Raw genomic sequence first — 24,303 nt, forward strand, 5'->3', positions numbered from 1 at the left:
AAAAAGAAAAGTACAGAGAGAAACATTTTCAAGACTGACTATAGCACCTGCCTTTGGTCATCCATCAGTGATGCTTAAGCCTCCGCAAAGTAGAGCTCTATAGATATTCTCACTACCAGAGTTAACTTGTGTTAGGCATTTGTATTACTTCTTGAGACAGAGGCTTCAGAATCTGTCACCTCATTAGATGCTGAGATTCATGTTAGTGACAATTATAGTTACTACTACTGTCCAAAGCTTATGAAGTCTAGATCTCAAGGATCCAAAGAGGAAGTCAAGCAAAATCAGAGAGTGCTGGGACTTTATGACTGAGTGATCCACCAGAGATATAAACTATGGCAAGGATGGGGAACCAATGGGGCTGATATTGTTTGGGTTATTTCTTCCAGTCTGTCACCCTTCTTTTCCTTCATTATTTCTGTCAATGCTACAATACACTCCTGTGTAGCCCTCCAAATCCTTTTGAAGGCCATGTACCCCTCAGCAGAGCAAGAATGAGACTTCAGAAAATATTTAAAGCTACAGAAACCAAGGAATAAACATGTTTCTGTGAGTTCTGGATCAAACCCTGAGTGAGTAGTGAAATAACAAGCAGCAGGACCTTGACTTGTCCTCTGATAGCAGAAATGCAGAGTTCTACCATCCCAGTCCATCTACTGTATTAGAATTATACAAAATGAACATTCAAACCATAATTATTTTAAAGTTGTGGTAGCTGCACTTGTTTGCCAGAGATGACTGCACAATTATTCATCTCTACATATTTCATTCCAAGGAATGTAAGGAAAGATATGTGCTACTCAACACTCATTTAGACTATTGCAAAGCACACAACATATCATCTAAAAGAGGATGAGGATGTTGCTTCTTTCTAGCAAGTGCAATTCACCACACAAGGAAGTATATTTCTGATGATCCTAAATCAAGCTTCCAGTAGGGAAGATTTTAAAATATTCTTGTATTGTAACAAAATGTTCCCAATGGTGTCGTAATGGAAGAAAGAAAGAGGGAAAAAACCATCTCCTGGCAGGAAATTAATAATTGAGCATCCCCCTGCTTGACGACGCGCTCCTACATTCTGTGCAGGCTTTCCATTTTTCTCTCTCAGTATGTGCAGAAATTCACTGTGGAGAATATACAAACAGAACAAAGAGCATGAGGGTATCAGTTTATTAAATGCATTTAGGAGCCGAACACACCGGGGGGGAGGAACTTAGTTTGCGCATCACCACAACCTAGAGTTTGTTCCTTCTTTATATTCCTCTCTCCTCTTCTCCATTAGATTGTCACTTCTGTTTCTGTTCTCTGAAATCACCTCTGTTGAGAATGGAAGAATTGTGCCTGGCTTTTAGCATCACTTAGCTGACACAGTTTTGAAATGTCAGTTCCTAGTTGTAAAAAATAAAATAGAAAATCTCTGGATGGAAAGGGAAAAGAGAAGCCCATCATTACATGCCTAAATATCAAGATGTAATTCCATTTTTGAACTCTTTTTTTTTTTCCACACCCAAGTCCAGCCTATTTAGTAAATTTTGTCCCTTGCTGTCAGTTTTAGTCTCCCCATGAAAGAGCTGAAAAGCCCACAGCAGCCATAATTTCACCCATGACAGAACATATAGTTCCTGAAGCTACTTCTGCAGCCAGCACATGCACCTACAACATCTCAATTTGGTGGGATCATACCACTGCAAAAGCATCTTCATGAGAGCAGACACTTCCCAGTAACTGGCATCTTGGATTCTTCCTGGATGTGGAACAACCGAACTAGAGAGGGAAGATGCAACAGACTGAAACAACATATGCTATCTTCAAATAGAATTCATGTCAGCAATGCTCTATAGCTTAGCTAAAACATAATGAAGAAATTTGCAAGAGAAATAAACAATTTTCACTTTTTAAATCAGAGCCAGAAAGGGTATGGAGAACTACTACAGCAGATGTCTGTATGATTCCTGCAGAAACCTTAATATCAGCTAGGCTGCCTGGGACCCTTTCTCACTTGAGTCATCAGCACTTGGGTTCTTCCAGCACTTCCAAGCTGGGCAGGATGGCTCAGACACAGCATGGCTGCACTGCCTCTGTCTGCCTTGCACACCTCACATTTCTCTGGCTCTGTGCATCAGCCCAGAAGTCTCCACCCCTGCATGCAGATATGCCAGTGTAGTGTGTGCATGTGTTGTTCATATCTGCAAATATTTAGCTGCTGCCTCCCATCCTCTCCTTATTCCTTCTTGGGTCTGTATTACCACAATGGGTTCCCCAGAGACCAGGAGGGACCTCCACATATGCAAAATGTCCCACTGAATGGGAGCATTCTGGAATAAGGCAAACCATCCGCTAGACACTCCAAACACAGCTGGTGATACAAGAGAGTGCTGCAGGAGCTGGAGATGCAGCAGCAGACAGGGACCTCCACTGCACGTGGTCCTTCATGTGGCTCTGGGCAGCAGGGCCAGGGGGTGGGGAGGGTCTGATGGAAATGCTGTGTTGTCCTCACCTAGTTTTTCATCCCGAACTCTTGTTTTCTAGCACATCAAAGCTGTTATTGATTCTGCAACTGATAGACAATGATACTAGCAATTATTCAGATGGCATTATTTTGAGAGGAGAGGGTGAATTTTGAATTATAAAGCAGAAGAAAGTTTAATTACCACATATGAGCATAGAGCATATGCTGCTATTTTACAAGAAACTGTTCTGAAGAGAAGCACCATGCTCTGCCACCAAGCTCCCAAGCGACGAAAATCACACTCTCCCTAGTATCAGACTCACCATCTGTAAAATGTTTTTCATCTCTAGAAGATAATGTGAGAACTATGTGTTACAAATCATATCTTTTGTGACAGCTATTATCACTTGCTTTTGAGCAGCACCTTAGAACAAATGTTTTTTTCTGCCCTATAAGAGCTCACGTGAGGCATGAAACTTCTTAAAAACCTATTTAGTAGTGCAAAGAAGGTGATAATCAATAGATGTTTCAAAATTTCTCTTGGATGATAAGAGAACAGGAGGTTTTTTTCATTAACATAATGTCATTCAAAGGAATTTGCTCTGTAGGATGACATTCTCCTACACAACTACAGGAATTTTAGATAAGGCTGTGTGCATTTTTAACTGTGTGCATCTGCATTTTAAGTTCCAGAAAGGGAAATTAACCATTCTCTCACAAATGACTGAGTGGCAAAGCCAAAAACATACTACTCTTTCTAGGAACAGATTACTTTTGTATTCCTTCTCAAAAATGCCCATGAATTAAGGATTAAACTTGGCTTAAGGACTACAGTTTTGAGCAGCAAGAGATCAGAGGCAGGCCAGCCACGTTAACACAGAGAATAGAAAGGGACTGAGAAAGAAGCCAGAAACGTAGAGCTACAATGTAACGAGAGACTGTCAAAACCCAAAGGGAATGCAACCTGGAATCAACGGCCCTGACTGTGCTTAAAATCTGAATTTCAGAGGATAGGATGATGCAGATCGAAATGATGTGGAGTGACCCCATCAGTAGCTAACTGCATTAATATACCAGAGCTGAAAGAATGGCTAATTTGACTCTCTTTTCTGATAAATTATATATCTTCTATAATCAATCCAAACCGAAAATAATTTCCAGCAAGTGTACTGCTCTGCCTGCAGACAGTGTCTTAATATAATTATGCACAGACAGGAAGAGATAATGACCTCTCATTCAAGTCTATTATTTTATGGAACATGAAGATACATCGCAGTATTATATGAGCTATTGATTAAGATCAGTATGTTACATTGAACAAGTTGTTCTCCCATAAACCACTGCTGTTTTTTTCCTCTTCCATCGAATCTTGCTGTCCTTTCCAGTCACGAGGAGTTACCTGGTGAGGGGCAAACATAACTTTGGAGGAACTACTACTACGGCTACATTGATACCGATCTACATTCAGAGCCAGGTATTTGCATCCCTTACACCGGCACAGCCCGTGGCAGAATAGGAGAGCATCTCGCAGATGATTTATCCAAAAGCTCTGTCCATGTTTATTCAAGAGTAGCTTATTAGAAGATACACTAAATTGAGTCCTCTGATAGCGGCTTCTCTTCAAATCGCGGTGGGGCGGACCCGCAGCCGTGCCCTGACCGCGGCCGAGTGACCCCCGATGTCCGCCGGGGAGCGGCGGGCGGGCTCTGCCCGCGGCTGGGGCGCCCCGGCCGGGCCCCACGGGGACCCCACGGCAGGGTGAGATCTCCCCTGAGTCCACCCGGAGCCCGTAACCCCCGCCCCGACGGCCCTCGGGGGAGGCTGTGCGTGGCAGCAGCGCGGGGGGAACACGATAGTGCCACCCCCGCAGCATCCCCGGCGCGGCGGAGCCCCCGCGCCCCGTCCCCGTCCCTGCCCCGGGGCCGCTGGCCCCAGCGCCGGGGATCTCCGCGGCCGGACGGGCAGGCGCCGCGTTCGGGGGAAACTTTGGCCCCGCCGACCTCCTCCCCCGGCCCGGCACCCGCGCCGCCCCCGCTCCGCGGAGCTGCGGGAGCCGCGCACGGCGGCGCGGGGGGCGGCGGGCAGGAGGGACCGGCGCGGGGAGCAGCGGGAGCCGGGGAGCGGGGCGGCGCGGGGGCGGAGGGAGGGGTTTCTGCGGGGGTGTTGGTTTACCTTGGAGGTTCTGCACTCGGATGTCGCTGATGTGCCCGATGAGCTCCTCGCGCTGGAACCAGTCCCACTCCTGCCCGGCCATAGGGACGCGGGGCCGGGGCCAGGAGGGCGGCGGGAGCCGGCGGCACCGCCACCGCCGCCTTCACCGGCACCGACGGCGGGCGCGGAGCGGAGCGGGCGGGGGGGCGGCCCCTCTCCGCGCCGGCTGCGCCCCGCCCCGCGTCCCTCCCTCCCTCCTCCCTCCGCTGCCGCTCGCCGCCTCCCTCCCTCAGCCCGCCCGGCCGGGGGCGGAGCGGGCGGGGGTCCGGCCGTGCCCCCGCCGCCGGCAGCGCCGCGCCCGCCGCCCCTTGCTCCCCTCGGCGGCGGCCGCCCGGCCCCGCTCCCGCAGCCACTTCTTCCCCTCGCTCCCCTCCGCGGCCGCCCAGCCCCGCTCCCGCAGCCCCTTCCTCCCCTCGCTCCCCTCAGCGGCCGCCCGGCCCCGCTCCCGCAGCCCCTTCCTCCCCTCGCTCCCCTCCGCGGCCGCCCGGCCCCGCTCCCGCCGCCCCCTCGGGCGCAGCCGGGACCCCGCGCCCGTCCCGCCGCAGCGCGCCCCATAAAAACGCATTTGTTGCCGAGGCAGGGGCCGCGAGCAACGCCGAGCGTGTGCCCGCGCCCTCCTGCCGAACCTGGGGACCGCAGGAGGGTAGTCCCTAGAACAAGTGTCACGCACCCACGGCTGAAGAACAAAAGTATGAGCAGCAGAGGGGTTTTCCTCGAGGGCATGAAATCAGTGCCACTATACATTAAAAACACTAACAGTTGCATTCTGATTTAGCTTGCTCTTGGTAGTCTGTTCAGGCTCTCAAATTTCCTTTGAGGTGAATTCTCACATTGACTGTCTTCATGTGCACCGTTTTTCATCCAGCTTGGACTGTAATTGTTACCAAGGCCCTTCAGAGTCACCGAGATTTGTTCTCTACAAACCTGATGAACAGCTTGAGCATTTCATTTGCATACAAAACATTTCATTGCAATATACCACTATTTGTACCTTCGTGCAGGTAAACAGCAAATTTTGGCATGATCCAGTCAGACCAGTATAGCATCAAGAGTTAGACTAGCAAAACATGTAAGCAAAATCTACAAAGTTAAATATAAACAAACTGGGATCTAGAAATTGTGGTTCTTTCAAGTCTGAAGTGTTTATGTGATCCCAAGCAAACACTCCACACAACCAGTTGTTTCACCCAGCTCAGGAATGCATTGCTCTTCCCACAGCCTGCTCTGGTGATTTTGCCATTACGACTGAAAATCAGATGGAGATGGTAAGAAAGCAAAGTCATCCCTTAAGCATCTAATAAGGATTCGTCACCACCATAACATGCAGCAGTCAGCTATCCCAAAATGCAGTCTCCAAGAGTCTGAGGCAGTCTTCAGCAGTTTACATATCAAGACTGGAAAGTTTTGCACAGGTGTAAGGACACATGAATGCCATGACAAAGTTTATAAACCTGAATGTAAGGAGCAGAAAAAACAGCATGTGGAAAAGAAAAAGCGTCTGAACTCAAAGAGATTTGCACAAATCACAATGCCAAACTTTGCCTTCATTTTACACTGGGAGGACCTGTTATTTTTCCAGGCATTATCCAAGTGGGTTGAATGCATCAGTACAACATTTAGAGGTGGAGCTGGAAACTGAGCAAGTGTGGCTGTGGGAAAAACAGGCGAATTACTTCACAGCATCAGTTGAAATACTGTCTGCCAGGGGTGGCTGGAGATCCCTAATCCACGCTGCAGCTCAAAGCAGGACTATTCCCAGTGTCGAATGGGGCTGAGGCCCCATCAGCTGAGGCTTGGTCCCATTGTGTGTGAGCATCCTCCTGGAGCTGGGGTGTCATGAACTCTCTAAATAGCCTTTTCCATCCTGCACTAGGCTGCTTGTGAGACCTCTGAGTGGCCATTTGCTATGGTCAGCACACCAGCTGGACAATGGAAGGCTGTATGAGATGCAGGCAAATTAATGGAGAAGCAAACCAACCTGCAACCTTCAGCTGCAGAATCATAGACTCACAGATCTGGAATTGTTTGGGATGGAAAAGACCTTTAAGATCATCAAGCTCAGCTTTGAAACTAATACTGTGAGGGCCACCACTAAGACATGTCCCTAAGTGGGACATCTGTTAAATACCTCCAGGGATGGAGATAGGAGATTCCACCATTTCCCTGGGCAGCCTTTTCCAATGCTTGATAACTCTTGCAGTGAAAAAATTTTTCCTAATATCCAATCTAAACCATCCCTGGCAAAACCTGGGACTGTTTCCTCTTGTCCTGTCACCTGTCACTTGTGACAAGAGAATAACCCTCACCTGGCTTTCAGGCGGTTGTAGAAAGCGATAAGATCCTTCCTGAGCCTCCTTTTCTTCAGACTAACCCTCCCAGCTCTCTCAGCAGCTCCTCACAAGACTTGTGCTTCAGACCTGTCACCACGTTCTTTGCCTGTGTCTGGAAGTGCTCCAGCTCCACAATCACCTCAATGTCTTCCTTGCAATGAAGGCTCCCAAACTGAAAAGGATTCAAGGCGCAGCTGCACCAGTGCCAAGTACAGGAGGACAGTCACTGCCCTGCTCCTGCTGGCCACACTCTTTCTGCTGTAATTCCTCACTACCAGCCCAACCTGACCTGTGATGTTACAGCTGTGATTCATTGTTCTTGCAGATGTCCCTAGAGCTAGTTACTGCCCTCACTCTCCTCCTTATCCTCCTGCAAGAACTGCCCACCTCCGCTCTCATGGTGGTTGAGGGTGCAGCCCATGTCTCTGACATCTCCAGGCCTGCCAGGTAGCTGCACTTGACCTGCACAGTCTGGGTCTCAGAGTCAAGCTGGGTTTAAGATGTAAATGATTAACACTGTGAACACAGGGAAGTTAAAACTTCCGCTTAGAGAGAGGAGAAAGGCATTAAACCATTCTTACCCGGGAAAGCACCTGCTCTGTGTTGCCCTATACCACAGCAGAGGCTGGTGTGGTCAAGCAGCAGCACAGGCTGGGGCTGCCAATTCTTCCTGTGCCAATGGAGGCAAAATCTTCAGCGCAGCAGCCTGTCCTTTTGCCAGCAAGTCAGGCAGGACTTCAGCCTGGGGCTCAGCCTGTCTGCTGGGTCTGATCACTCCAGTTTCTAGCCCAGCACATCAATATAAGCTGCATCAACCTCGTCTTACATTAACACCATGGGCCATGAGGTGCTGGGGATGAAAAGCCTGATGCAGTTTCACTTAGCAGATGTGCAGCTGTGTGCAGGGAGGCAGCAGCCATGTCACCTGAGTTTGTCCACACGAGACTTTCAGTGGGCTCTCCAGCACCTTTCCCAAATCAGCTTTGTGGTTAGCAGAAGCTCTCATTTGTAGAACCTCCTTTGAGATAATTGTAAAAAACATTGCAATATATGCATAACCAAGTGCTCCAAAGTAGAAAGGTAAGCCTCTAAAGTTGTAAGGACATTTAAAAATTATAAGATCAACAGGGCATCCTGCATAAACATTTTTCTTTTAAGTTTTTTAGTTCTTCCCTGCAGCATGGGGTCTGTGAATCAGCTCAGCAAAAAAGTATGAAATCTGAAATTCTCATATAAAGCTAGAACACCAAGTCTTATGTTAGTTGTTGTAAACTCTGTAAAGGCTTGTGGAAATTATCTGTGAAAATACTATATGCCTTCTAAGAAGTAACTGATTGTATGCAGTGAGGAGTAAAGAACTTCTCTTAAAACAAAAAGTGATTTTAGATTTTATTAACAAAGTCCACTTGCCTTTTGATGTTAAAGGACTATTCTATAACTGAAAAAGCAGGTTAGATTTAATTAAGTCCCTTGGCTCAGACTTGTTACTTAGGGCAATGCTGTAAACACTTGGCAGAGACTCTGAACTATAATAGCTGGTTTATTAAAAAAAGAGTTTTGTCACATATGAGAAAGCAGAGAGTCTGATATGAAGTTCATGGGGAACCTACCACTCTTCTGCTTTGCCTTTATCTTTTTTTTTTTTTTTTAGTGTATGCAGAATAGGGATGTTAAAAAGCTTTTGGTTTCCCATCCTTTGCCTATCTTATCAGCGAGTGATTTAATGAGTTGAATTCTCAGTTTGAGAAGAAAATTTACACTCAAAGGTTGTATAATAGTAGAGACAAAGCCATTAAATTCTACAGCTCAGCTTTGTGCCTGTCCAGATGGAGAATCCTTGTGATTCCTGCTGAAATGGCAAGGGAAGCTATTTCTGAAATTAGGGAAGATATTTATGCCATTGTAGCTAATTTGTTTAGCCTTTATAAAGAGAGTTCTCCATGTGAACAGTCATTCTAGGAATGGATTTTTTCCTGCTTTTGTTTAAAATAGTTACAGACCAATGGTGACCAGAAAAAGGTGTTGTCTATCTTGAAATAGGTGAAAATATTCATTTCAACCCAATACGCATTTCAGCCTAAACCTCAGAGAAGTGTAACTTCCTATCCAACCATGCCTCAGCCATCCATGGCTGCTCAGACCGAGCTACAAAACCAACTTTCCACTGATCCTTTCTAGACCTCCCTCTGCCTACATTCCCAAAACATCCTTGTTGAGTGCCATGGTTTGCGAGGCGTTTCTCTGCCCATCACAAACAGTGCTTTGGGAAAGGTGGTGGGCATTTGGGTCCTGCCCCTGCACTACTGGCATTGCCCTTGTGTCTTTGCATGTGCTTCTGCCTTGTTAAAGGGGCTGCAGAGTATTTGAGGATCTCACGCAATTTTTAACCCTTTTATTGAAGTCTTACAGGAAGAGGACTGAAAATGGATGCTGTCTTACCCTATGGCTGAATGAAAAAAAAAATGGGGAAAGTTAGAGTCTGTAACACAGGAAAGTAATCCACATTCTTGTTTAACTCTTGTGTTTTACAGATACATTACAACCCCACTTGAGTGGTCACTCTGTTTTAAGGCAATAATCATGTCCCTGTAGGTCTCATCAAGATTTTACTTTCCTTGCTTAGCCCATATCTGAAGTACCGAGGAGGGCCAGCTCAGAGAAAAGACTCATTAGCTCTCTCAGATGAATAGGTAAGCAAAGATTTATTTTCTATTACCCTGTCTGACAGCAGCCACCCCATAGTCTGGCTCCTCTGCCCACACACATGTAAACCATGGGAGGGGTACCATGTGAAACAGACTTTCAAAGCAAAACACAAAAAAAGTCAGGAGAGGAAAAGACAGTCTAATTCAACCAAGTCAAGAGGAGACACTGAGATAATATAAATGAATAAAATGAATACCAGCTTAGAAATAGGTGTTGTGCCCCACTAGACCCATCTTCCTCTTAGTCCCTTTCAGATGGTAAGAGAAGAAGAGGGGTGATGACACTTGGCCCAGCCTCAGTGTACCACTGAGCATATTTACAAACTCTGGATGTTGAGCAGCCTCCCTCTGCTGTGTGTCCTCCTTCCTTGACTCCCAGAAGTCCACCACGCAGGCCACACTGATGAACCACAGGGATTCACAACAACTGGTGCCACATACTGGCAGCAAATAGACTATGGAAATTGCTGGAAGGTCTTTATGTGCTCTGCATGAATTTCATCACACAGTCCATGAATAATGCCAGGAGTTACAGTGGCTTCTAACTTGGAAAGTGAATTTGTTTTGTTTGCTTGCTACCAAGGTAAATCTTGTTTGGACCAACTTAGTAACAAAGTAATTTGGTTATTTCCAAGTCTGGGTCTTTTGTAGTGATGGGGTGGGATCACAGGGACAGCTTTCATGTGCTAGAGCTGTAGAGGTGAGTTCCTTCTGATTCTTCATCAGGACAGCTGGTGTGGTGGGAGCAGGGTTGTGTGGGTCACTCTCAGTCCTTCCTCTTTTGGTTTTTCATTTTCTTTGGTAAGTGTGGTTTATTTTAAGGTGTGATTTATTGAGAACATATGTGCTTTACTTGACAGAGGCAGTGGGAAAGGCTGCTCTCTGGCCTTCAGGCTGGTTTTCTTACATTCAGTTTGGTTTTCTGCCATTCTTCCATGCAGATAAAATTTGGAAGAAAAGGAGAGTAGTTATGTAAAACTCATTTGAATATTATGTACTTGTGGAGCTGATTTCTTTCCTGTTGCCATGAGCCTTTCATTCAAAATCTCCCCTTACTAGGGCAAAACCCTTCCTAGATTCAGAGAGGAATTAACACAGAAAAAGTTCTGTCTAGGTTTTGGAAACTTGTTTGTTATTTTTTCCTTTTATTCTGCTTCTATTTTCCTTCTGTTCCTGATGGATGCGGGATGCACTTGTCTGATCCATGTGACAGCATTGTGTAATTCTGCCCCTTTGAGCCTGACTTGCTCTTACTCGTCTGTGACCAGCTGAATTCAGGACCTTCAGATTCCCTTCTGTGTGCTCCAGCATGCTATGAAGGCTTGTTTCCCCAGTAGACACTGAACAAAGATTGCAATGTTTACCAGTAAAGGGATCATTTTTCCAGCTCTAGAGGGTGTGTAGCACCCTAAAGGCCCGGAAAAAGACCATAGAAGCAAATCTTTCACCTTGAGAGCATCTGAGCATCTCCTAGGAGTTTCCATCTCTTCAGAATGCACTCCCCTAACATGAATTTCATGGTTTCATTCTGTCTGGTCTCCGTGCAAAGGTAGAGAGGCCAGCCTGGTGCAAGCAGTGCCTTAAACAGTAACCCAGGAAATGCAGGGGCAAATTCTGGGTCAGGGCTTCCTGCATGGAAGGAGAGAGGGACAGCAAGCAGTGGCTTGGTGTGGATGTCTGTGCAGACGATGGTGGTGGCAGTAAGGGTCCTGCAGAGCGGTGTAAGCTGGTGAAGTTGTGCAGGAAGAAGCAATCCAGCTGGATGCTGCTCAGGGGTGGCCATCCCTGCTCAATGTTCAGCTGCAGGTCACCCTGGCCAGCCTGGTTACCTTCCTCTGCCTGAATTATCTTGCTTAGAGAAACTTGTGATACATTCACTGTAGACCCCAGAGATATAAGTCAAGGCCTCTGCAATAGTACTTTCTGGCAAAGACTATTTCTGGACATAACTACAAATATTTAATATGGGGTAAATTATAAATCAGCCTTCTCCAACACCAACTAAAAGTGAATGCTTCAAGAGAAAATGGAGATTGCCTGGTCCGTTTTTTACCCCATCAATATTAGGATTGGAAGCGTGGCATCAGGTAATTATTAGTGTTCAAGCACTGCAGTTGCTGTATAAACAATGCTAATATTGCTGACTTTTATACACAGCTTTCCATCTGCAGATTTCAAATCTCTTGTATATTACAATTTTCTGTAATTTCCTGGCATAACCTGTCTGAAACAAAATCTACAAGCCCTGAAAAAAAATTGATATTACAGAAAACAACCAGTATATTTTTGCAATAAAATGTTTGTGGAGGAATGAATTATGTGATCTATTCTGCGTACTTCACCATAGTAACAAAATGAATTGGTTTCTTAGAAGCCAGCAAGAAAGAAGGCTTCTTTTGAACTGCCTGACCTCTTTCACAGCACTGGAGATGTCAAATATTCTTAAAATGCAACATTCAGCTAAACTGCCTGTCAATGCAGCACCCTTCCAGAGCAATTCAACCTTTTTCTATTTGTTTGTTTCTATTTGAAGAAGGGGTTTCAATTTTACATCCAATGTAAAGTCAGTCTGATTGTGAAAGAAATGTGAGAAGAGCTTCCTTCCCTGACCTTCCCAAACAATATTAGCTTGAAAAGTAACAGAAATACATAAATGCTTCAAGTGGAGGGGCTGTACCCTGTAGCTGATAAATAAACTGATAATTTTTTGAGGTAAGAAATGGATGATTCCAATGTATAACCTGCCAGACAGAGGCTTTTGCAGTATGAGATGCACTCACGAATGATTCCAAGCTCTTTCAGAGCAGGCATTTTCAAACCTTACTTATATTTCACTGAATATTTAATGCCGCAGTTCTGCCAGAAGCCTCTGAAAATAAGGAGAATTAAAACCCATCAGTCATTCCTTAGCAGAAGGAAGTTGATGATTTAGAAAGTTTCTCTTTATCATGTTTCAAAGTGTGACTTTGAGGAGTGCTAGGAATGTCCTTGTGGTGCCTATGGAGGCAGTTTAGAAGTCATGGTTGGTGATATTTCACCTGAGCACAGTTAACTGCGAGCATCTGTCAGGCTTTGTCATCCTCCAACCAATATGCCCTTAAAGACTAATCACCTTACAAGTCATGTTAGAGATCACACAGTGGAGCCCTTACTTAAGGAGGTTTTGATGTCCTTGCTTTGGTGTGGTCAGCAGGGTTGGTTTGGAGAGCAGCACCCAGCCAGGAAGTGTGTCTAGTGAGAGGTGGCTGCCTGGTTCCTTCTGATCTATTCTTGTCCTCTTTTCCAAATGCATTTTCCAAATCAAGCTCTGGATTTCAAACCCATCCTTTAAAGAGAAAAATCTAGAATCTGGAGAGAAGAAAACAGCAATATCTTGTGGGTATGAAGTACCAAAAAGGACTTTCTGTGCTCGGTTTGTAGGTGTTGGTGTGTGCATGAGCACAGAAATGCAGGCTGAAGTGACAACTTGCCTGTGGTTCAGTACAGGGGCTTTATTAATGCTGCCTTCCCCCATGTCCAACCTCCCTCTGCATCACCCAGTCCCTCCTGAATCACAGAGTTGGGTTGAGGGGATAAAAAGGGATGGATTTGTATGTATTTATGCATTGTTTTCCCTCTAATAGTAACTTCTTTGCAAAAAATGAACAACAGTTAACGAAGAAGGCAAAAGTATGAGGCATCCTCACTTAAGTCAGCTTTGATGGAAATGTTTGTACTTTGCTTCTGAGAGAGGCTTAGGAATACATCTATTTATGTTGCAGCTCCCTTGACTTGAACTGGCAGATGATCATAGATACCACTGTACAAAATTCATCTGGTCTGATTTGAGTAGAAGTTTTGGAGATTGAAAATACCTGTTAATTTTCCCTTCAAAGAGCCCAGAAAAGGCATTTGGTGCAATCTCCTACCTCTCAAAACCAACACAGTTGCAAGTGATGGGTTTGAATGGAAGTCCCAACAGCAATATTTTTCTCCAGTACTGCAGAACTGTTGAGATAAAAATCTGACAAATTTCCCAATTTTTTTCAGTTCCAGTAAGATTGCCAAAAAGCACAAAACTTGAAAATCAAAGATTTTCTTTCTTGTGTTTTTGTACAAGTCGGTGGCTTATCCCATTTATCTAAAAGAGCTATTATGAGAGCATTTTGAGATTCCAGGATGAGGTAAAATTATGACCACATTTAGGCACACTGGAGAGCTCTGCCTTTAGTATTCAGTGGTTTTTTACCAGCGGTGAAAAAACTTACAAAACTTGTATTTTATTGCACAACTGATTTTAAAATATGTATATGTCCAGGAGCTCTTTCCTGTGATCATTGGTGAGAAACATCCCTGAAGTGTTTGATGTAGAGGCAAACTGTTCAGGGCTCTTCACATACACAGTTAATTTTCTTCCTAAGAAGAAAACACCAGGCCTGAAGGGGTTTTAAAATGCACTGGGGAAAGAAAGACAAAAAGCAATGGCCAGAAGCTGAAGCCAAGATGAATCCAAATGAGGAGATTTTAATAGTGAATCAGTCATCCAGAGAAATGACGATTTGCCAACTCTTAATTTCTTCAGAGAGAGAGTGTGCCTTTCTAGAAGATGTGCCATACTAACAGTGCAGTTTATTCAAAAGTGGGTTAATTGTGTGAAGTATAATGACTTGTAAAATGAAAGCTGTATCAGAGGATCTGCCTAATGGTCCTTTGCCTTTATTTTTGTGAGATTAATCTTAAAAGCGCATTCTTTTTCTTTTCGTTTTTCTAGCTCTTGCACAGACTAGGTCAACGTATTTTAATTCCATTCCTTACAGGTTTCTACCTTGGAAAATGAAGCCATTGAGCAAAGCTAAAGTCATAACAGCAACTGTGAAGTGATAACAGTTTGCAGTTAGTGCTCAGCCAGTGGGAACTAACTCACTCATTCACAAAGCTACAAAGCTGCCGTCAGATGCATTTTTTTGGTCGCTATCACACGGATTGTGATTAGATCCACTGACAAAGGTGAATGGTTTGATAGTCATAATTTAATCCTCTCCGATCAATTCAGCAAGACAGTCACTAAATCGCACAGTCCATTTTTGCGAGGTTATCCTGAACTTACAGTCAATGCCACACCATTTGAAAATACATGTTGCTAGATGGTTGTTACAGCACAGTTCATGCCCATGTGTGTACCTAACCTGAATGGCCTCTCTGCCAAAGGTGTGCATAAAATTATCGTGTATGTACCTGTATATACATGTGTATGGAATGAATCAATATGGGGGTAAACAGAAGAGTGTTGTTGGTGGAACATGAGCATGTGAATGTCTGGTTTACTCAGCACTGTTTCTGCGAGTCATACACATCTGCGCACAAGAAGCTACTGCCTTCTCTTATGTAACTTCATGAAGACTCACAACATTGACATGGTATCTGCAAAGAGAAGCTCAGCGAGTCAGTGGGTGCCCTGTTACCAGGTGATCCTTGTCAAGAGCTCACCTTCCCCATTCAGATGTGTTCTGAGAGTTAAAACGCAAATATTGACACACCTACAAAACATTATCAGCACTCAATTGAGAGCACCTGAATTTGAAAAGTCTGGATATTAGTTTGGCTTTGGCTGTGGCTTAGGGCATACATGATCATATGTAAGTCACTTTATTTCTCTGAATTCATATTATCTTATTTATAGGACTGGATGCTCTTGGTTTACTATGCCCTACTTCTCCCAGCTCTTGTGAACTGCTACATTCATGTGTCTTCATGTGGAGGTAGTTTCAGGAAAGCTATGTGGTTTCATTATTGCCTGTATAAACAGAAAGCAATGCCTGTATTTTGGCTGGTAAAAGTGAAGCAACAGTGATCAGAGTTTTAATTTGTGCATGTTTTTTTTAAGGTAAGGTATCAGATATACCCATGTTCAGTTCTCTTTTATGTCTTCTTTTCAAGTATGTCAGTTGGTATTGCATGTGCTCAACCCCTCTGATCACTAGGAATGGTTCCAAAGTTCTTAACCTAAGGCTGTCAGTTTGGGGAAATGGTGTGATCTCTCCAGATTACGGGAAAACCCAGTACCAGAAATTCTCAGATTTCTTCTAACTGCTGTTGCAAAAGATATTTGCTTAAAAGTCCCTTTCCCTGTCAGGAAGACAATTTCGGGGAGTGATGAAGTATGGTTTTGCTCCAATATTGGAGGAAACCTAAGAAAACATGCTGCAGTTGTATCCTAGAGGTGAAAGGGGCAATCAAACAAACAAACAAACAAGCAAAGTAGTGCTTATTGCTCTGAGATATCTCATAATTTCTGAGCTGATTCCAATTATTTTTGAACAGCTGCAGGCGCAGGGATGCTCTGCCTTTCCTGAAGAGCTGAACAGACGATATATCAGTTTTAAACCAGTTCCCAGCTGATAGGGAAAGGATTGCAATCTGCTTAATAGTGTTGTTGCTGCAGACAAGTAGACGTCATTTCTGAAGGGAAAATGTTGGGAACGTTGCTGTTTCGTGAGCCAAAGGAGACAGGTCTGCAGCCACCGGTTGTGTCTGGGAGCACCGTGTCGTGCGTGCAGACTCAACCCCACACCAGCGGCCCTGAGTGCACAACTGCGGCCCCTGTCAGCTCTCGCCTCATGCATTTTATGTGCTGTAAAAGCCCCAGCTTTATTCCTGCCCTGGTCCTCAACTTCTGCCAGCGCCTCCTTCTCGGAAAGCTGGAGCAGTAGCACACAATGCACAATACAACACCTCTCTCCCTGTTTCTTCCCACAGACCAGCCGCTGAGCGCTGGTCGGGAGCCATTAGCACCCAGCTCGAACAATGTAAATTCTATGGGAGCGCATTGTTTCTGTAAAGATCGCATGCAATCTGTTGCCAAGCAGCCTACACAAATATTTAAAGCCTGCCTCTTTCTTCACACGGTTTAAAAAAACCAAACCAAACCAAAACAAAAATAACAAGAGCTTTAACTTTGTAAAGGCTGAGGCGGAATTAACTCTTCCTGCACAAGTACCAGGCACTGGCATGATAAAATTATTGACATGTGCATGCATTCCATGGGGATGATGCTGGAGAGGACTTGACTTGTATTTATATATGTATTGTTATATATTATATATTATAACATTTAATATATAATATTTATTATAATACAATATATAATATACATTATAAGAATAATTATAATATACTGTATACATTATATAATCATATATAATACTTTATATTTTATATATTTTATATTTTATATATTATTATATATATATATAGACACACACGCACACACACATATATATATATTATATATATATATAATTTTTGCCAGTACAAGATAAGTCTTTCCAATCCCCTCTTTTCTTGAGAGGTAACAATTTTCTGGCTAACCCTAATGTAACTACCCAATTTCTAAGGATCACCTCCTCATCCCAAATATCTCCAGAGTCCAGGCCCACCTAGGAATAGCCACATCTGATCATGTTTTCTCTCTCCCCCCACTCCTGCCATCATTCACATCTAAACAGATGCTCAGCTGCTTTGCTGAAGTCATCAGACAGGAACAAAGTCCATTCTGTAAAAATGTTATAGGAGTGCCAGCTCGAGATTTCTGTGTAGAACCTTGGAAGTAGACACATATTTAGAAATACTTGTTATTATTTTTACTCCTATCACACTTCAGTCTCACTAATATGAGTTATCAGGCTGGGTTTTTCTGTCTCTGGGAACAGTATCCAGGCACAGAGCTGTCTAGTCAGGCAAGAGTTATCATCGGTATCACACTGGATAGACTTCATGAAAAAACAGACCAAGTACAAATACAAGCAATGGCTCTAATCCCAGCAGCACTTTTCCATAGGAACAGGTCTTCATACTGTACCTTTGTGTGTGCAACTGCAGTACTCAGAAGGAGACTTTCCCAGCCAAATGAAGCCTTTATCAGTGACTCCAGGGTCTGATTGCCGAGGAGACATCTATGATCTGTGAGGAGTCAGGATTATGAAGGTAATTAACATGCCCCTCGGAAGTTTGCCATTCATTCATGCCATACATACCTATCCCATAAGAAAAAGACTGTTTTCAGGACATTTTCTCACCACCTCTTTCTTGCATTTAACTTCTGAGTTTCACTTGTTCTTCTGCTTTTTAAAATCAAAGTTTCACGTTCAGAGTAGAACCACATAAATATGATCTGAGCTCCCTGAAGTTGTAAAATTTCATGACACATCTCATATAAGCTCTAAATCAATTCTTCCAAACTGATTTCATAATTGCCTTAAACACCATTTAGTATGGCCTGACCTATTTTTGCTAGACAAACTTAAAAACTGGTTGGAAAGTATCCCCATTTTAGCAATGACCTTGTTATTTATAACCAGGTCTCGATCCTATAATGTCTATTAATTATAATAATTTCCCTCAAAATGTCACTTATCCACATGTTCATAAGGACAAAAAATCCTGTAACTTGCCTGACTAAGGTAGAGCTGAAAGACCTTGTTGTGGTTTCTTGTTGTGGCTTCCTATAAAAATGCAAATACCTACAGCTAATGTGCCACGATGGGATTATCAGGGTGATAACATCCTATGCATAACTGTTTTTTGCATCAAGACATTAATGTGTAAAAGCACAAACAATTTTCAAGATTTATCTTACTTTTTAATGTATTTACTGACTGTGACTTACTATATTCCTTCTGTGAGAAGCATAGACCAGTAGACAAGATTTTTCTTTTGTTGCCAGTTTGCTTCACCCGTGGTTCTCGTGCACTGCCAATGAGATCTGCAGTACACACAAATGAAAAGGATCATTTAAACTCAGGAGCAACTGAAAGTAACCAAGAGTGATTTAGAATAATTTGGATTGGAAGTGACCTTTTAAAGGTCATTTAGTCCAAGCTCTCTTCAACGAGCAGGGACAACTTCAACTAGATCAGGTTGCTCAGAGTCTAGTCCAATTTAGCCTTGACTGTTTCCAGGAATAGGGCATCCGCCCACCTCTCTGGGCAACCCGTGCCAGCGTTTCACCACACTCCTTGAAAAAGTTTCTTCTTTATAACTAGTCTAAATCTACCTTCTTTTGGTTTGAAACCATTATTCCCTGTCCTATTGCAACAGGCCCTACTAAAAATGTTGTGTTTCACTTAAAGATCCTTTCTGGCCTTAAAACCTGCCTCCCCTTAAGAAATGGCTTGCCCTGCAGCCGGGGCATTGCAGAGGAGTGCCGGTGTGTCCGGCGGCTCCTGTGCCGTCTGACCGGCGCGGGCAGCGTGTGCCGCAGCAAAGCAGCGCATCCGAGTCGCGATGGCTGATGCAGAAAATCTCCTTGAGTGCCCTCTGAGGCTGGGGGCCCGCGGAGCGCCGGGGGGGCACCGCGGAGCGCTGGGCACGGCGGAGCGCTGGGCACCGCGGAGCGCTGGGCACGGCGGAGCGCTGGGCACCGCGGAGCGCTGGGCACCGCTGGGCACGGCGGAGCGCTGGGCACCGCGGAGCGCTGGGCACCGCGGAGCGCTGGGCACGGCGGAGCGCTGGGCACGGCGGAGCGCTGGGCACCGCGGAGCGCTGGGCACCGCTGCCCTCTCCTGGCGCCCGCCCGCATCCCGGGAGGAGCCGGGGCCGGGAGCGCTCCGGGATGGTGGGATCGCGACAGCCGCACCACGGCGCGGAACAGAATGAGGTTTCCTGGATATAACCCAACTTACAGGTCACTCCAAGGGGGTGTGAAGGACTGTGGCAATAAAGATGGTTTCAGTGCTTCCCTGCCTTAGGGACCGGCCCCACCTCTGCTCCCCTCCTCACCTTCTCGCACTCCCCAGCGGGACATGCCGGGCTGCCTGCAGCCTGCTGTCCTGCACCGAGGAAAGCAGTAAATGGGAGAGCTTTTCATTAGTTAGAGCCCCTAATTTGGGGATTGTGTAAAGCTTATTCCCATTCCTGTAGTTAACCTGAAACCTCTAACACATGCGCTGCCAGTCTCAGTGGAAAACAAATCAAATGTTGAGTGTTGCAGCACTCCACAGAGACGTTGGGGAGAATTTGTCAGCCCTGGACCCTAGAGATACACAGGGCCTTTTTGTTATTTCAACTTTGAGCAGTCATTTGTGACTGAGTCAAGAGAGCACAAAACTGCCACATTTTCCAGGCACTTTGCATAGGCACCTTTGCCTGTACAAGATGCAGGGAGCTCAGAGCAGGGTGCTGCAGATCACTCCCTGCTGCTCATCCTCTGAAGTGCAGAACTCCAATTTGTACCACATTTTTTTTACCACATCTCTCCCTTTTCTCTTGTGTCTCCATTCCCATCTCTCACACCCCTGAGGGTATGAGAATGCTGCACACCTGCAAAACACCCATTGACTTTCTTCCAGCCAAGCCCGTGTTCAAGGTTCCTACCCTGGCCGGGGCAACTTTTCCTTGCAATACAGGGAATAAAAGAAAGAGAGAGAGGAAAGTCCTTCAAGCCTTTCTCTGGCCAGGGGTGGAACCTCAGGAGGATGAGGAGCCTGAGTGTTCAAGAAAGATCAGAGGAGAAAGGGAGGAAAATTCCAAATGTGGTACATTGCTTTTGCGAGCACCTCACAGCCCTAACCTGCTGAGTTGTAAAAGAAATGTTCTCCATTCCCTCTGTTTTTATTTTCTTTCTCAGGGAACTTTGCATAGCTGAAGGAGGAAAAGAACAATAACTGTCTTAGATATTATTTCAGTACTTTAATTTCTGTTTTAAAGAATCCAATTTATTAGCAGCAGTACCTGAGATTATACTCACCAAACAAATTCTCAAAGGAAGCCTCACCATCTAGGTGTATTTTTCATTATACAATAAACTCTGAACTCCACCAAAGGTGTTTTCTCGTAATGTTAAACTCAGTGCCTGACAATTATTGTCCAGCTCCATTTGGTGCCAGAAGTGCATTCAGTGGAGAAGTAATAAATCCTTTCATGCTGTTTAATAAAATGAGAAAATGTGTTGCTCACACTTGGATGCTAGACTTTATTACACAAACACAGCTAAAAAAAATAAATGGAGTATTTCCTGTTTAGAAGTGCCTACAAGTCACATGATGTTGATTTTCTCCAGGTGTTGCAACTCTAAATGAAATTTTCACTTAAGGTATTCTTAAAGAAGTGAGCTATTTCAAAATGCAATAATCAACATGTTGTTAAAGGTGCAAAAACCATTGTAAAAAGCCCCAAAACATTCAATGTGCTGTAATGAAATTAGATGTGGAACACTGCGGTTGCCAAATTGTTCAAGATATTTGTGAGACACGTTGCCATTCACTTGAGTGCTTTTCTGAAGAAGAAAAACCAAGGAAAAATCCTATGAGGTCTGAGAAACCATTTCAACTCCTCCTGATTTTGTCTCTTTGTAAGGAGCTGGGGTTATTCTATGCTCTGATGCCCTGGTCTTGGTTAGAGGTGCCTCTGCCATTGTAAAGTAAATGCCTGATATAAATAAATACCTTTGAGGTGAAAGTGCTAAGTGAAAATCACTCCTTAAGTGGGATTGTCTGTTTTTTTGTTTTCCACTAATTTAAATGAAAGAAAAACTCAGCCACACATTGTCTTTTAAGAGCTGAATCGTTTGGTTTTGGATGTGAACCTCATCCAGTGAAGCTTTGAAGAATGTGATGAATATCTGTCATGCATGCCTTATTCCTCCTCTCTCTTGCCTTTCATTTACAGGCTTGTGTGGGTGAGTCTCTCCCCTTTGGGGACTTGGTGGGGAGCATTTAGAGGTGCTCAATAGTCTGTATTTCTGTGGAAGACGTGGAGCAAGAAGCACTGAGCATTAGAATGGGTCTAACATCTTGCTGGAGTTCCTCCCACAGCTTCTGAACAAGCACCAGAGTGGAGACCCCTGCCCAGAGTAGCTTTATGCACAGTATAAATTCCTTGCACACCTGAAAAGGATGGATCTCACCCCAAAACTTCAGAGACATCTAGAAAAATTCTGAGTCCCAACCATCTGTTATTCTTATCCACAATAATTTATTTATAATCCATCATATGAACTTAGCATTGCCTCTTTTGTAATTAATAGCTGAAGCTGTATCTCCCTTCTGTTAATCTCTTGCTCAAGTCTTTTCCAATTTAAAATGTCTGAGCACACTTACATCACTGAGGTTAATTACTCCTGTTGGTGTTTCTTACAGAAAAAAGCAGATCTCTATCATTGGGTGGCTCACACCTTTTCTGTAGACTAACATTACCCTGAATATCTGTAACAGGCACTGACACTGCACCTGTATAAATGTCAAAGAACAACATCTCCTTTGATACCATCCAGAAAGCTCTTGTACCTGAAAGGATGACTCAGACAGCCACGATTTCATACACAATGGTACTGGTCAGAAGTGTCTGCAAATACTTTCTTAAGGACGTGAATTTTGTAACAGGCCCTCAGAGCTCAGGAGTTTCCTTACCAGCTTGACCAGCTGATGGCTCTGCAGCCACCAGAAGAAGTGAGGTCACCCTGTCCTCCCACCCCTCCATTTTGTGGGACAGCACCTGCAGTCACATGAGTCATGGAACACACCCATCTGAAAATTACTGGGCTTTTTGTAGGATTATTTTTTGTCTAGATCAGTTTGCTGATGAAGTTGGCCAAACAATGTGGTTGGTTGCTGTGCTGTGGAAGTGTGGCAGGGAGAAGGGGTGGGACATGCCTTTTTAGTAACAGCACAGTCATCAGAAGGCTGGAAGGGCTTGTGAAACCCTCTCCCAGGGTTTTGCAAGCCTAGTGTGGTGTGCATCTCCCTGGGGTCCTTTTCTCCCAGAGGCCTCAGTTCAACATTGCAGTTAAATGACTGAATTTCAAGCTCATGAGTAGTTCCCAAGGCATTTCATATTTAATTTCAATTTAATTGTATTCTTAACTCAAATTTAATGATAAGCATAGATTTACTCATATGTGCAGAGCTAGGTATGTGTTCATGTCCTTCTCAGGAGGAATATCACAATTGCCCGTATGGAAAGTAATTGATTTTTCCTAATGGGTGATTCCAGTTATGAATTTATTTGGCTCATTAGTTTAGAGCTGATTTATTAACTCTTGTTCTTTACTGACAGCAGCAAGTTTCCTTCCACCTGGGTGTAACTCCAGGACTCAGAACTTTCCACTTAACTCCCTCTACAGATTTAGTCAAACTCTCTCCCATCAGAGTTGGTCTTCTAAGAGGGTTTTTGCTGCTTAAAAATTTCCAAACTCAGCAGGATCAAATGTAGGCTTTTAAATCTGCATTTGAGCTCCTCCATACACTTTGGGGGCTGTGAGCTTCCCACGTCATCTCCAGTGAGAGATAAAAAAGAAAACATGTGAGTCTGGGAAGCAGAAGGAGCACTTTGCAGCTGTCCTTTTTCCTGTTGGGCATTGGGGTCGTGGCACAATGCAGAGAACATCTCTGTAGCCTTGTGGGGTCAGACAAGCACAAGTGATGTGGGGAACAATAATAATAATAGAAAAAGAAAGGTGAAAATAGTTGGGGTTTAAAAGGTGTTTCAAAGACACTCCAAGAATACTAAATATTGGTATTAAACAATTAAGTGAAACCTTCTGCTGGTCGAAAATATATATTAAAAAATCGGTCTGTCTGAGTTGAAGTGTGATGCCATGCTGCTTACATTATATATGAATAGTAATTGGAAACAGGACATCTGCAGAAATTAACCATTAGCTGTTGAGCACTAAAATGTCTAATTGAGTTTGTAAGCCCTTAATGGCACAGTTAACCTTAAACATAGCTCAGTGCACACACTACCTGGTTGACACTGGTTAATGACTCTAACAGCTGATAATATTTCACACCCATGAGAGCACCAGATTAGCAAGAGACTTGGTGGAATGAGCTCAGCTCACCGCTCTTTTGGACCACAGACATAACAGCTTAACCTTTCTGAGCTTTACCTTTCTGCTGTAACTGGTCTTTTTGGGCTTTCTTCCTTCCAGACCTGCACGTGATGAGAGCACCCCTGCACGTGTGGCTTGGTGAACTGCAGACAGCACCGTGTCCTTGGAGCACTTCCCGGCACAGCAGCAGATGGAAGCTGCATGGATATGATGGATAAATCCACCTCAGGTGGGCTGGAAGAAGTGTCTGTGACTTGAAGTGTCCTTGAAAGGGAGCAACGCTGTAAATTACACAAGGGCAAATCTTACCCCAGAGTATCAATGGGAACTGGAGAGATCAAAGCTGTGAGGAACAGCTCAGCTGGGGATTCATTCATAAATCCCACATCCCACATCCTCTACCATTGAACCCTGTTCCCAGGAAACCCTAGGACTGTGCAGCCCAGGCAGGCCAGCTCAGGAAGGACAATTTCAAAAGTGTGGGTGGTTTAAAGTGATTGGTGCAAGGGGCAGAGCTGACAAGCAGGTGGAAGAAGTGTTGTTGAAAAAGCACATAATTCTTTGTCAGTGATGAAAAGTAAACTTGACAAGTGGATCCAAAGCATTATCAGCTTTAGGTGTCTTAATTCAGAGGCTTGTAAAAAAATATACTTGGTTACTGCCAACTTCCAGCACATATCTAAGCAAATTATTCTGCAGCTGTTCCAGAAGAAGCATGTACATATCTATATATGTGTGTGTGTATATATACGTATATTTTTTCTTTTTAAAGAAGCAAAACCCCTAAATGTGGATTGAATA

At 44.3% G+C, this 24,303-nt stretch overlaps 1 protein-coding gene across 1 annotated transcript in view; it reads right to left on the reverse strand.

Annotated features, from left to right (window-relative positions):
* The window catches only part of CLMN (calmin), a 75,997-nt gene extending 71,152 nt beyond the window's left edge, over window positions 1-4,845 (reverse strand). Inside the window, exon 1 of the mRNA XM_038139249.1 lies at window positions 4,622-4,845. Within this exon, the coding sequence (XP_037995177.1) occupies window positions 4,622-4,703 (82 nt within the window). The 5' untranslated portion in view covers window positions 4,704-4,845. The remainder of the gene's footprint in view (window positions 1-4,621) is intronic.
* Window positions 4,846-24,303: the final 19,458 nt, after the last annotated feature.

This window comes from Motacilla alba, chromosome 5, assembly GCF_015832195.1.
Source record: "Motacilla alba alba isolate MOTALB_02 chromosome 5, Motacilla_alba_V1.0_pri, whole genome shotgun sequence".
Taxonomy (NCBI): domain Eukaryota; kingdom Metazoa; phylum Chordata; class Aves; order Passeriformes; family Motacillidae; genus Motacilla; species Motacilla alba.